At 44.7% G+C, this 15,505-nt stretch overlaps 1 protein-coding gene across 2 annotated transcripts in view; it reads right to left on the bottom strand.

Moving 5' to 3' along the window:
• GPT2 (glutamic--pyruvic transaminase 2) overlaps positions 1 to 15,505 on the bottom strand; it is a 107,047-nt gene that overhangs the window by 51,653 nt on the left and 39,889 nt on the right. For both annotated transcript variants that reach the window (XM_056525715.1, XM_056525716.1), the window contains exons 5-6: positions 2,295 to 2,538; positions 2,094 to 2,173 (exon numbers count right to left, since the gene is read on the bottom strand). In XM_056525715.1, the coding sequence (XP_056381690.1) occupies positions 2,094 to 2,173; positions 2,295 to 2,538 (324 nt within the window). The remainder of the gene's footprint in view (positions 1 to 2,093; positions 2,174 to 2,294; positions 2,539 to 15,505) is intronic.

The following is a 15,505-nucleotide window of genomic DNA, read 5'->3' as shown; positions in this document are numbered from 1 at the left end:
TGACCAGGAAATGTGTATATATTTATTTTTATTTTTTTAAACCACCCTGCTGGTTTATTTAAATACTGCTCCCTGGCAATATTGCCTCTGTGTGGCTGCTGGGGGCAGCCTCAGGAGTGGCGGCGGCACGGAACAGCATGCTTAGAAGCGCCTGCTAAGCCGCCGCCTAGCTCAGAGGCTGGGAAAAATGAAGGAAAGGAAGGAGGTCATGAGCCACCACTATAACCCCCAGAAGCGCGCTGGCACAGGGGAGAAGAAGGGTGGAGCCATGTGCCGCCATGAGCCCCTCACCCAGCGGCAGTTCAGTGAAGAATGCAGTGAGTCCCAGTAAAGAAAGCACAGCCCCCACACATAAGGACCCCAATAAAGGACATAGTCCCTGTTTAGGTGGTCGTCCGTGACCCTTATACTCACCTTAGGCATCTTAAACCAGCTTATGGCCACGTTGCATCATACCAGGCTACAGATAGCGGGGCGAGCAGGGGCAGTGGGGGACCCGGACACAGGGTACAACCTCCAGACGCTGGCCGTTGGCGCGAAGGGGTTAATGGTGCATACTTCTATGTCCTGTGCCCCTTAGCCGCATATGGGGGAACAGGTAGCGCCATGCTCCTGAACCCCCACCTGAAACAAAAAACAAAAAGGAGTAAGGAATCTAACTAAACAGCCCTTACTAGAAAATAATAAAAAGACCAGGTCTGGGGAGCTCCCAGACCTGTGTCTTGCCTCCTAGCTGACACTAGATAAAACTAATTACCTCACTGCAGGTGGGCGGGTATATCCTGCCAGAGGGGAGACTTTTTTTTCCTAGTGTCAGCGCCTCCTAGTGGCAAGAGCATATATACCCATGAGTAAGGTGTCCCCCAATGAAGAGCGACCAAGAAATAATTTTATCCCATACTGTCTAACCCTGAACATCATTGTATACTACTACTCAAGACATACATAATTACTAATACAGCCTCACAATTATCACTCTGTTATATTATACCCCATTTCATAATCCTTAAGAATGCTTTTAACATATAATTATCGGGTATTTTGGGATAATTACCCATACAAGTTCTTCAATATTAGAGTATCCTCAAACCAACTGTTGTATCAGGGTTTTATCATGTGAGGGGTGAAAACGTGAGGTCTGCCCCAATCCAGTTGACCAGGTTTCCCTATATATGAGTACTGTTTATTTTATGTATGATTAAGGGTGAAGATTGGCACTTGAAACGCGTCACTTATCTTCCTGTAATGCTCACTTTTAAAGAAAGACGAAGATTTTTGCCCTTTACCCGCGCTTGACATTCCCACTTTTTCCTAAAATATACTGAAGTCAAACCCAATCAAGTTTTTATATTAAGAAAAAAGGTTTCAAATTGCTTTATATATTCCATGAAGTCTGATAATCTGCTACTTGTCTTTCACACAGAACTGTATGAACAATGGCCTGTGATTCACTAAGGGTCTATTCACATGGCAGAATTTGTGCGGAAACCGCATGTGGTAATTCAGAAGTGTTAATGGGAGTGTGGTATCCCATAGAAGTCTATTGGGCTTTAATTTGAGGCAGAATCAGCATGCGGAATCTGTTCGGAATTTCGCACGCAGAAGAGTGATGGGAGGTTTTTGTGTGGAATGTTTGAGACTTGCATGATTCCACTCTATGGGATTTCCAGATATTGGTATGATTTTGGGTGAATACTAGTAAACATGTCGGTTGGTCTGAAATCGTGAAGCCATGCTCCTTTTGGGTGATTGTGGCACATATTCTGGTGCACACAATAGTAAATAAGGACAAGTGCCACCCTTTGCAGCTGCAATGCAAAAATGAAATGAAGGGTTATGTCCATCTCTGGTTCTAAGGAGAGGATCATGACATTTGCATTCTCTGTTTAGTGTTCTTCGAATCATTGTGTCATGCTCTGCCATCTCAGACCCTGCACTAGACATCACATAGTTTTATCACTTATGCAAAGTGTGCTCTTTTTAATGGATGCAATGCATTTCTTAAGTCAGAGGGGTTACTACAGTGTATAATGTCACATTCTGTAAAGCAGCCATAGCCTAACCATTTATCATGATAAAAAATGTTCTCACACCTCATCTGCTAGAAGAAACAGACCCTCCTCCCAGGCAAACTGAATCACTTCTTCTATACACCGCCTGCTCTGGACCTGCCCTGCATTAGGAAGAAACAATGAGTTATTATAATGTAAACTGGATTATACTGTGTACAGTACTATATACAGTGCCTATATACACAGCAAACAAGTAGACCAGTATATCTCTATTTTACTTACCTGTGGGGTTTCCTGGGTTTATAATGCAAAGAACTTTGGGAATGCAGTATTCCTTGGCCTGGTACAAGGCTCTTTTCAGTTCATTGACATTTAGAGCCCAGCAGTTGTCCTCATCTAGGTAATAATTTACCTGCACTGCATCCAGCTCAGATATAGCTGCTGAGTATAAGGGGTACTGAGGAATGGGAATCATAACTCCCGTCCGGGACCTTCCCTCTCCCGATACAAGGATCTTCAGGATGCTCTGAAAGACAAATACAACACTTACTACACACTAAGTCATGACAGGAGATAAAGCAGATGTGTGGAGGTCTGACTGCTGGGACGCCCACTGACCCATAGAACAGGGGAAAATTGCCCCGCAAGTGAATGGAGAAGAGTACTCCTGTGAGGTCAGTACACCTTTAACCCCTTAAGGACCAGGCCATTTTACACCTTAGGACCAGAGCGTTTTTTGCACATCTGACCACTGTCACTTTAAACATTAATAACTCTGGAATGCTTTTAATTATCATTCTGATTCCGAGAGTTTTTTCGTGACATATTCTACTTTAACATAGTGGTAACATTTGGTGGTAGTTGCATCCTTTCTTGGTGAAAAATCCCAAAATTTGATGAAAAATTAGAAATTTTTTCATTTTTCTAACTTTGAAGCTCTATGCTTGTAAGAAAAATGGATATTCAAAATACATTTTTTTTTATTCACATATACAATATGTCTACTTTATGTTTGCATCATAAAATTTACGTGTTTTTACTTTTGGAAGACACCAGAGGGCTTCAAAGTTCAGCAGCAATTTTACAATTTTTCACAAAATTTTCAAACTCACTATTTTTCAGGGACCAGTTCAGGTTTGAAGTGGATTTGAAGGGTCTTCATATTAGAAATACCCCACAAATGACCCCATTATAAAAACTGCACCCCCCAAAGTATTCAAAATGATATTCAGTCAGCGTTTTAACCCTTTAGGTGTTTCACAGGAATAGTAAAGTGAAGAAGAAAATTCTAAATCTTCATTTTTTACACTCGTATGTTCTTGTAGACCCAATTTTAGAATTTTTACAAGGGGTAAAAGGAGAAAATGTATACTTATGTTTGTAGCCCAATTTCTCTCGAGTAAGCACATACCTCATATGTCTATGTAAATTGTTCGGCGGGTGCACTAGAGGGCTCAGAAGCGAAGGAGCGACAAGGAGATTTTGGAGAGTACGTTTTTCTGAAATGGTTTTTGGGGGGCATGTTGCATTTAGGAAGCCCCTATGGTGCCAGAAGAGCAAAAAAAAAACAAAACAAAAAAACACATGCCATACCATTTTGGAAACTAGACCCCTTGAGGAACGTAACAGGAATTAAGTGAGCCTTAATACCCCACAGGTGTTTCACGACTTTTGCATATGTAAAAAAATATATATTTTTTTCACTAAAATGTGTGTTTCCCCCCAAATTTGACATTTTTGCAAGGGTTAATAGCAGAAAATGCCCACCAAAATTTGTAACCCCATCTCTTCTGAGTATGGAGGTACCCCATAAGTTGACCTGAAGTGAACTACGGGCGAACTACAATGCTCAGAAGAGAAGGAGTCATATTTGGCTTTTTGAGAGCAAATTTTGCTTGGGGGGCATGTCGCATTTAGGAAGCCCCTATGGTGCCAGGACAGCAAAAAAAAAAAAAAAAAAAAACACATGGCATACCATTTTGGAAACTAGACCCCTTGAGGAACGTAACAAGGAATAAAGTGAGCCTTAATACCCCACAGGGGTTTCATGACTTTTGCATATGTAAAAAAATAAAAATAAAAAATAAAAAATTTCACTAAAATGTGTGTTTCCCCCCCAAATTTCACATTTTTGCAAGGGTTAATAGCAGAAAAGACCCCCCAAAATTTGTAACCCCATCTCTTCTGAGTATGGAAATACCCCATGTGTGGACGTCAAGTGCTCTGCTGGCGCACTACAATGCTCAGAAGAGATGGAGCGCCATTGAGCTTTTGGGAAAAATTTGTTTGGAATGGAAGTCAGGGGCCATGTGCGTTTACAAAGCCCCCCGTGGTGCCAGAACAGGGGACCCCCCCACATGTGACCCTATTTTGGAAACTACACCCCTCACAGAATTTAATAAGGGGTGCAGTGAGTATTTACACCCCACTGGCGTTTGACAGATCTTTGGAACAGTGGGCTGTGCAAAAGAAAAATTACATTTTTCATTTTCACGGACCACTGTTCCAAAATTCTGTCAGACACCTGTGGGGCATAAATGCTCACTATACCCCTTGTTACATTCCGTGAGGGGTGTAGTTTCCAAAATGGGATCACATGTGGGTATTTATTTTTTTGCGTTTATGTCAGAACCACTGTAAAATCGGACACCCCTGTGCAAATCACCAATTTAGGCCTCAAATGTACATAGTGCGCTCTCACTCCTGAGCCTTGTTGTGCGCCCGCAGAGCATTTTACGCCTACATATGGGGTATTTCTGTACTCAGGAGAAATTGCATTACAAATTTTGGGGGTCTTTTTTTCCTTTTAACGCTTGTGAAAATAAAAAGTATAGGGCAACACCAGCATGTTAGTGTAATTTTTTTAAATTTTTTTACACTAACAAGCTGGTGTAGCCCCAACTTTTCCTTTTCATAAGGGGTAAAAGGAGAAAAAGCCCCCCAAAATTTGTAGTGCAATTTCTCCCGAGTACGGAAATACCCCATATGTGGCCCTAAACTGTTTCCCTGAAATACGACAGGGCTCCGAAGTGAGAGAGCTCCATGCGCATTTGAGGACTAAATTAGGGATCGAATAGGGTGGACATAGGGGTATTCTACACCAGTGATTCCCAAACAGAGTGCCTCCAGCTGTTGCTAAATTCCCAGCATGCGTGGACAGTCAGTGGCTGTCCGGAAATGCTGGGAGTTGTTGTTTTGCAACAGCTGGAGGCTCTGTTTTGGAAACACTACCATACAATACGGTTTTCATTTTTATTGGGGGGGGGGGGGGGGACAGTGTAAGGGGGTGTATATGTAGTGTTTTACTCTTTATTATGTGTTAGTGTAGTGTTTTTAGGGTACATTCGCACTGGCGTGTTACGGTGAGTTTCCCGCTAGGAGTTTGAGCTGCGGCGAAAAATTTGCCGCAGCCCAAACTTGAGGCAGGAAACTTACTGTAAGCCTGCCTGTGTGAATGTACCCTGTACATTCACATGGGGGGAGGGGGGGCAAACCTCCAGCTGTTTCAAAACTACAAATCCCAGTATGTACTGACAGACTGTGCATGCTGGGAGTTGTACTTTTGCAACAGCTGGAGACACACTGGTTGGAAAACCTTCAGTTAGGTTCTGTTACCCAACTCAGTATTTTCCAACCAGTCTGCCTCCAGCTGTTGCAAAACTACAACTCCCAGCATGTACTGATCGCCAAAGGGCATGCTGGGAGATGTAGTTATGCAATAGCTGGAGGTACGCAACTACAACTCCCATCATGCCAAGACAGCAGATTGCTGTTTGGACATGCTGGGATTTGCAGTTTTGCAACATCTGGAGGGCTACAGTTTTAGAGACCACTGCAAAGTGATCTCCAAACTGTGGTTCTCCAGCTGTTGCAAAACTACAATTCCCAGCATGCCCAGACAGCAAACAGTTGTTTGGGCATGCTAGACGTTGTAGTTTTGGAAGATCTGGAGGGCTACAGTTTAGGGACCACTATATAGTGGTCTCAAACTGTAGCCCTCCAGCTGTTGCAAAACTACATATTCCAGCATGCCCAAACAGCTGTCTGGGCATGCTGGGAGTTGTAGTTTTGCAACATCTGGAGGGCTACAGTTAGAGACCACTGTATAATGGTCTCAAACTGTACCCTACAGATGTTGCTAGGCAACTCACCAGCTTCCGTTGGATCCAGCCGCACGTCATCGCAGCCTGCCTATCTCCGTCGCCCGCCCGGATCGGTAAGTGGATCGTCGGCGCTGGTCCCCATCGTTTCCCCGCCTATTGTGGGTGGGCAGGACAGGGAAAACTAAAGTTAACCCCCCGCCCCCGATCTGCTATTGGTGGTCGCGTCTAGACCACCAATAGCAGGGATAGGAGGGGTGGCACCCCTGCCACCTCACTCCTATCGCTTCAGGGGGATCCTGGGTGTCTTAGACACTCGCGATCCCCCTTACATTCCGGGTCACTATAGACCCGTAATCGCGCAAATCGCAAGTGTGAATTCACTTGCGATTTGCCGCGATCGCCGACATGGGGGGGGGGGGGGGTCTGATGACCCCCCCTGCGCATTTGCACGGGATGCCTGCTGAATGATTTCAGCAGGCATCCCAGTCCGATCCCCGCCCGGCGGGGACCAGAATTGCCCATGACATAAATGTACGTCCTTGGTCCTTAAGACCCAGGGTGTCGGGACGTAACGTTACCTCATGGGTCCTGTAGGGGTTATCCAGGGAAAAAAAATTTATGTATCAACTGGCCCCAGAAAGTTAAAAAGATTTGTAAATTACTTCTATTAACCCCTTGGGGACCGAGCCCATTTTGACCCCAAGGACCAGAGCATTTTTTGCAATTCTGGCCACTGTCACTTTAAGCATTAATAACGCTGGGATGCTTTTACTTATGAATTTGATTCAGAGATAGTTTTTTCATGACATTCTACTTTATGTTAGTGGTAAATTTTTGTCGATACTTGCATCATTTCTTTTGCAATTTTATAACGTTGAAGCTCTCTGCTTGTAAGGAAAAGACATACAAAATTATATATTGATTCACATACACAATATGTCTACTTTATGTTTTCAACATAAAGTTGACATGTTTTTACTTTTTGAAGACATAAGAGGGCTTCAAAGTGTAGCAGCAATTTTCCAATTTTGAATTTTTCAGGGACTGGTTCAGTTTTGAAGTGAATTTGAGGGTCTTTCTGTTAGAAATACTTCATAAAGGGGTCCATTATGGAGTATATCTAACATAAAGACCCTCAAATTCACTTCAAAACTGAACTAGTGGGGGGCATGTCGCATTTAGGAAGCCCCGGAACAGCAAAAAACACCCCACATGGCATAATATTTAGGAAACTACACCCTTCAAGGAACATAACAAGTGGTAGAGAGCCTTAAAAGTGGTATTCCGGACAAAAACATCTTATCCCCTATCGAAAGGATAGGGGATAAGATGTCTGATCTCCCTGCAGCAGTCCGCATTCTATGCGTAGCTGTGTCTGAAGTTTCGAAAACCTCGGGGCTTCAGAGACGGGGAGTCACGCCCCCTCCCTTCATGTCTATGGGAGGGGGCATTGTGGCAGTTACGCCACTCCCATAGACATGGAGGCGGTGTTGCGCGACGTCACGTCCCCGTTTCGGAAGCCAGGTTTCAGAAACTTCAGACATAGCTACGCATAGAATGCGGGCCGATGCAGGGAGATCGCGGGGGGGGGTCCCAGCGGCGGGTTCCCCGCAATCAGACATCTTATCCCCTATCCTTTCCATACGGGATAAGATGCTTTTGCCCGGAATACCCCTTTAACACCCCACAGGTTTTTCAATAAAGTTGGATGTGAAAATTACATTTTTTTCAAATAAAATGCTGATGTTACCCCAAATTTTTCTTTTCACAAGGAGTAATAGGTGAAAATGTCCCCCAAAATTTGAAACACCATTTCTTTCGAGTAAGGAAATACCTCATATGTGGATGTAAAGTGATCTGCGGATGCACTAGAGGACTCAGAAGGGAAGGAGCGACATTGGACTTTTGGAAAGCGAATTTTGGTGAAAGGGTTTTTGGGGGACATGTCTCATTTAGGAAGCCCCAATGGTGCCGGAACAGCGAAAAACACCCACATGGCACACTATTTGGGAAACTACACCCCTCAAGAAACGTAACAAGGGGTGCAGTGAGCCTTAACACCCCACTGGCGTTTGACAGATCTTTGTAACAGTGGGCTGTGCAAATGAAAAATTACATTCTTCATTTTCACAGACCACTGTTCCAAAAATCTGTCAGACACCTGTGGAGTGTAAATGCTCACTGCATTGGGGTCACAAATGGGTATTGTCAGGCGGCGACAGTGTAAGGGTGTATTTTATATGTAGTGTTTTACTTTAGGGTTAGAGTAGCGTAGTGTTTTTAGGGTACATTCACACGGGCGGAGGTGTACAACGAGTGTCCCGCTGCAGCGGAAAATGTGCCGCATCTCAAACTAGAAGCGGGAAACTTTCTGTAAACCCCCGCCTGTGTGAATGTACCCTGTACATTCACGTGGGTGGGGGTCAAAACTACAACTCCCAGCATGCACTGACAGACCATACATGCTGGGAGGCTGGAGGCACACTGGTTGGGATTGGGAATCACTGAGTAAGGTAACAGACTACCACAGTGATTCTGCTCCACTGTCTGTTTCCTAACTCAGTGTTTCCCAATCCATATGCCTCCAGCTGTTGCAAAACTACAACTCCCAGAATGCATGGTCTTGTCAGTGCATGCTGGGATTTATACTTTTGCAACAGCAGGAGGCACATAGGTTGGGAAACAATGAGTTAGGAAAAAGACAATGTTTCCCAACCAGTGCGCCTCCAGTTGTTGCAATACTACAACTCCCAGCATGCCCAAACAGCCATAGGGCATGTTCGGAGTTGTAGTTATGTAACAACTGGAGGATAACAGTTTGGAGACCACTGTGTAGTGGTCTCCAAACTGTAGCCCTCCAGAAGTTGCAAGACTTCAACTCCAAGCATGCGCAGACTGCCCAGCCATGCTATTAGCTATAGTTCGGCAACATCTGAAGGGCCAGATGTTGCCAAACTAAAACTCTCAGCATGCCTGGACAGTCTCAGCATGCTTTGAATTGACATTTGGAGCGCTACAGTTTGGACACCACTGTCCTTCCAGACGTTGAAAAACTACAACTCCCAGCATGACTGGACAGTCTGGGCATGCTGAGAGTTGTAGTTTTGCAACATCTGGAAGGACAGTGGTCTCCAAACTGTGGCCCTCCCGATGTTGCAAAACTACAACTCCCAGCATGCCCAGACAGCCAAAGTTTAAAAAAACTCATAGATACAGCAGTGAAGATCACTTTACGACAATCTTCACTGCTGTATCTGGTAAAGCGCCGCCGCTGCCTCCACTTGACTGCGCCTCCTGCAGCCGATGGTCCCTGGTCCTCCGTCGCCGGAACCCAGGTAACCGGCGATCCCCGTCGCATCCACAGGGCCCCCGCACATCGCCGCCATCCTCCCCTGCTCTGCTCAGAGATCCAGGGGAGGGCAGAGCGGGGGGAAATTAACGTTCACCCCCTGCCATAGGCCATCAGTCCTGATCGGCCAATCGCACCCTGCCACCTCGCTCCTATCTTTTAGGATGATCGGGCTGTCTCTGACAGCTCCGATCAACCCTATTTTTTCCGGGCTATCGGGTCATCAGAGACCAGAGATTTCAGCAGTCATCCCGTTCCGATCCCCGTCCGGCTAACAGCAGTGATCGAAATTCCCATGGGCGTACAGATACGCCCTGGTCCTTAAGAACCAGGACGCAAGGGCGTATCCATACGCCCGTGGTCCCCAACAGGTAAAAAAAAAAAAAACGTAATCCTTTCAGACAGGCGAGAGCGAGCACGCTGATAGCTGGGGCTGCGCGCATTGGCCAGCTCCACTGGCCTCGCGCGCGGCCCCGCCCGCCCCCGTTACCCTGTCCAGAGGCCGTTACCCTGTCCAGAGGCCGTTACCCTGTCCAGAGGCCGTTACCCTGTCCAGAGGCCGTTACCCAGTCCAGAGGCCGTTACCCAGTCCAGAGGCAGTTCATTGATCCTCCGGTAAGTCTTCACTACTGGAGGAATGGGGTGGGGGAAGCGGGGTTCGGGGGAGCGCCGCCACTCAGCACTAGAGGTATGGGGGTGGGGAGCGGGGTTCGGGAGAGCGCCGCCGCTGCTGCTGCTCCCCAAGTAGCACTGCTGCGCTAATAAAGTTATTATTTTCACCACAGGGTGCCTCCAGCTGTTTCACCACTACAACTCCCAGAATGCCCTGACAGCCAGTAGATGTCAGGGCAAGCTGGGAGTTGTAGTGGTGAAACAGCTGGAGGCACCCTGTATAGTGAGCTAAGGGCGGAAGTGCCGGCCCCAGCAGGCATCAGTGACGTGGTGCCTGCTGGGGAAGTCTGCCTGGTAGTGAGCACACTACCAGGCAGACAAAAAGGGATTTTAATATAGTAAAAAAAAAATGTAAAGGGAGGGAGGGGGTTAGGGAGAGATGGGCAATAGGCAGGGACAGAAAGAAAGAAAAAATGGATGGTGGGAGATACCCTTTAAGGACTCGGCCATTTTTTGCAATTCTGACCACTGTCACTTTAAACATTAATAACTCTGGAATGCTTTTAGTTATCATTCTGATTCAGAGATAGTTTTTTCGTGACATATTCTACTTTAACATAGTGGTAAAATTTTGTGGTAACTTGCATCCTTTCATGGTGAAAAATCCCCAAATTTGATGAAAAATTTGAAAATGTTAAATTTTTCTAACTTTGAAGCTCTCTGCTTGTAAGGAAAATGGATATTCCAAATAAAAAATATTTTATTCACATTTCCAATATGTTTGCATCATAAATATGACAAGTTTTTACTTTTGGAAGACACCAGAGGGCTTCAAAGTTCAGCAGCAATTTTCCAATTTTTCACAAAATTTTCAAACTCGCTTTTTTTCAGGGACCAGTTCAGGTTTGAAGTGGATTTGAAGGGTCTTCATATTAGAAATACCCCACAAATTACCCCATTATAAAAACTGCACCCCCAAAGTATTCAAAATGACATTCAGTAAGTGTGTTAACCCTTTAGGTGTTTCACAGGAATAGCAGCAAAGTGAAGGAGAAAATTCACAATCTTAATTTTTTACACTCGCATGTTCTTGTAGACCCAATTTTAGAATTTTTGCAAGGGGTAAAAAGGAGAAAATTTTTACTTGTATTTGAAACCCAATTTTTCTCGAGTAAGCACATACCTCATATGTCTATGTAAATTGTTCAGCGGGCGCAGTAGAGGGCTCAGAAGGGAAGGAGCGACAAATGGTTTTTTGGGGGCATGTCACCTTTAGGAAGCCCCTATTGTGCCAGAACAGCAAAAAAAATAATAAATAAACACATGGCATACCATTTTGGAAACTAGACCCCTCTGGGAACATTACAAGGGGTAAAGTGAACCTTAATACCCCACAGGTGATTCACGACTTTTGCATATGTACAAAAAAATATATATTTTTCCCTAAAATGCTTGGTTTCCCAAAAGTTTTACATTTTTAAAAAGGGTAATAGCAGAAAATACCTCCCAAAATTTGAAGCCAAATTTCTCCCGATTCAGAAAACACCCCATATGGGGGTGAAAAGTGCTCTGCTGGCGCACTACAGGTCTCAGAAGAGAAGGAGTCACATTTGGCTTTTTGAAAGCAAATTTTGCTCTGGGGGCATGCCGCATTTAGGAAGCCCCTATGGTGCCAGAACAGCAAAAAAAAAAAAAAAAACACATGGCATACCATTTTGGAAACTAGACCCCTCGGGGAACGTAACAAGGGGTAAAGTGAACCTTAATACCCCACAGGGGTTTCACGACTTTTGCATATGTAAAAAAAAAATTTATTTTTTCCTAAAATGCTTGTTTTCCCCAAAAGTTTTACATTTTTAAAAAGGGTAATAGCATAAAATACCCCCCAAAATTTGAAGCCCAACTTCTCACGATTCAGAAAACACCCCATATGGGGGTGAAAAGTGCTCTGCTGGTGCACTACAGGTCTCAGAAGAGAAGGAGTCACATTTGGCTATTTGAAAGCAAATTTTGCTCTGGGGGCATGCCGCATTTAGGAAGCCCCTACTACTTTGGAAACTAGACCCGCTCGGGGAACGTAACAAGGGGTTAAGTGAAACTTAATACCCCACAGGTGTTTCACGACTTTTGCATATGTAAAAAATAAATAAAAAATTTACCTAAAATGCTTCTTTTCCCAAAAATGACATTTTTAAAAAAGGGTAAAAGCAGAAAATACCCCCCAAAATTTGTAACACAATTTCTCCCGAGTACGGCGATACCCCATATGTGACCCTAAACTGTTGCCTTGAAATACAACAGGGCTCCAAAGTGAGAGCGCCATGCGCATTTGAGGCCTAAATTAGGGATTGCATAGGGGTGGACATAGGGGTATTCTACGCCAGTGATTCACAAACAGGGGGCCTCCAGCTGTTGTATAACTCCCAGCATGCCTGGACAGTCAGTGGCTGTCTGGTGATACTGGGAATAGTTTTGCAACAGCTGGAGGCTCCGTTTTGGAAACAGTGGCGTACCAGACGTTTTTCATTTTTATTGGGGAGGGGGGCTGTGTAGGGGTATGTGTATATGTAGTGTTTTTTACTTTTTATTTTATTGTGTGTTAGTGTAGTGTAGTGTTTTTAGGGTACAGTCACACGGGCGGGGGTTCACAGTAGTTTCTCGCTGGCAGTTTGAGCTGCGGCAGAAAATTTGCCGCAGCTCAAACGTGCAGCCGGATACTTACTGTAAACCTCCTCCCATGTGAGTGTACCCTGTACATTCACATTAGGGGGGGGGGGGGGAACACCCAGCTGTCGCAAAACTACAACTCCCAGCATGTACAATCTATCAGTGCATGCTGGGAGTTGTAGTTTTGCAACAGCTGGAGGCACACTGGTTGTGAAACACCGAGTTTGGTAACAAGCTGGGAGTTGTAGTTTTGAAACCTCTGGAGGACCGCAGGTTGAAGACCACTGCGGCCTTCGACATCATCCAGCCCCCTCTCACCCCCTTTAGTTCTGTACTCACCTCCGCTCGGCGCTGGTCCGGTGCTGCAGGACTGTCCGGGGAGGTCGTTCCGGGCTGCTATCTTCACCGGGGGCGCCTCTTCTCCACGCTTCGGGCCCGGCCCCAGAATATTCACATTGCCTTGATGACGACGCAGAGGTAAGTTCATTACCGACGTCCCTCTGCGTCATCGTCAAGGCAACGCCTCTATTCCAGGCTCGAAGCGCAGAGAAGAGGTGCCCCCAGTGAAGATAGCAGCCCGGAACCACAATCCCACCGGACAGTCTTGCAGCACCGGAACAGCGCCGAGCGGAGGTGAGTACAGAACTAAAGAGGGTGAGAGGGGGCTGGATGATGTCGAAGGCCGCAGTGGTCTTCAACCTGCGGACCTCCAGAGGTTTCAAAACTACAACTCCCAGCAAGCCCGGGCAGCCATCTGCTGCCCGGGCTTGCTGGGAGTTGTAGTTTTGAAACCTCTGGAGGTCCGCAGGTTGAAGACCACTGAGGGCGGAGAGTTCACAAGAGGATGATGACAAGAGGATGATGACAAGGGGATGATGAAGGGGGTGGGGATGATGAAGGGGGGTGGGGATGATGACAAGGGGATGATGAAGGGGGGTGGGGATGATGACAAGGGGATGATGACAAGGGGATGATGAAGGGGGGTGGGGATGATGACAAGGGGATGATGAAGGGGGTGTGTGGGATGATGACAGGCGGGGATGATGAAGGGGGGATGATGACGACAGGCGGTGATAATGAAGGGGGGATGATGATGAGGGTCTGGATGATGACGGGGGGGGGGGGGGGGGGGAGATGATGTATTTCCCACCCTAGGCTTATACTCGAGTCAATAACTTTTACTGGGATTTTGGGGTGAAATTAGAGGCCTTGGCTTATATTCGGGTCGGCTTATACTCGAGTATATACGGTAATTAAGTAATGTGAGAGCTAGTTCGGTTAGTGTGTGACAAAAAAATAAATAAATATTAATTCTGCTAAATTATAACTTTTTTTTTGTTTCTACACCATTCACTGAGCATTAAAACTGTAACAGTCTGCAAGATTACCCCAATACTCAATTTATATAGTTTTTGTCCTTTAAAAAAAAATAAAAAAAAAATTATACATTTTAAATAATGCTTTGCATCATTTAAAAGGGTGCCAACATGTATGCCCATGACTGTAGAAGCCTTAGATGCACGCTCCCAAAATTATGGGCCACTGAGCAAGTGAGATAGTAGTATTTAACCCCTTAAGGACCAGGCCATTTTACACCTTAAGGACCAGAGCGTTTTTTTTGCACATCTGACCACTGTCACTTTAAACATTAATAACTCTGGAATGCTTTTACTTATCAATCTGATTCCGAGACAGTTTTTTCGTGACATATTCTACTTTAAATTAGTGGTAAAATTTTATGGTAACTTGCATCCTTTCTTGGTGAAAAATCCCCAAATTTGATGAAAAAAATGAAAATTTTGCATTTTTCTAACTTTGAAGCTCTCTGCTTTAAGGAAAATGGATATTCAAAATAATTTTTTTTTGGTTCACATATACAATATGTCTACTTTATGTTTGCATCATAAAATTGACGTGTTTTTACTTTTGGAAGACACCAGAGAGCTTCAAAGTTCAGCAGCAATTTTCCAAATTTTCACAAAATTTTCAAACTCAATATTTTTCAGGGACCAGTTCAGTTTTGAAGTGGATTTGAAGGGTCTTCATATTAGAAATACCCCATAAATGACCCCATTATAAAAACTACACCCCAAAGTATTCAAAATGACATTCAGTAAGTGTGTTAACCCTTTAGGTGTTTCACAGGAATAGCAGCAAAGTGAAGGAGAAAATTCAAAATCTTCATTTTTTACACTCGCATGTTCTTGTAGACCCAATTTTTGAATTTTTGCAAGGGGTAAAAGGAGAAAATTTTTACTTGTGTTTGTAGCCCAATTTCTCTCGAGTAAGCACATACCTCATATGTCTATGTAAAGTGTTTGGCGGGCGCAGTAGAGGGCTCAGAACCGAAGGAGCGACAAGGGGATTTTGGAGAGAACATTTTTCTGAAATGTTTTTTGTCACCTTTAGGAAGCCCCTAGGGCGCCAAAAAAAGCAAAAAAAAAAAACACATGGCATACCATTTTGGAAACTAGACCCCTTGGGGAATGTAACAAGGGGTAAAGTGAACATTAATACTCCACAGGGGTTTCACGACTTTGGCATATGTAAAAAAAAAAAAAAATAATTTACCTAAATGCTTGGTTTCCCAAAAATTGGACATTTTTACAAAGGGTTAAAGCATAAAATACCCCCCAAAATTTGAAGCCCAATTTCTCCCGATTCAGAAAACACCCCATATGGGGGGAAAAGTGCTCTGCTGGCGCACTACAGGTCTCAGAAGAGAAGGAGTCACATTTTGGCTGTTTGGAAGCAAATTTTGC

This window comes from Hyla sarda, chromosome 6, assembly GCF_029499605.1.
Source record: "Hyla sarda isolate aHylSar1 chromosome 6, aHylSar1.hap1, whole genome shotgun sequence".
Lineage (NCBI taxonomy): Eukaryota > Metazoa > Chordata > Amphibia > Anura > Hylidae > Hyla > Hyla sarda.
This window is presented reverse-complemented; position numbering and strand designations above follow the sequence as displayed.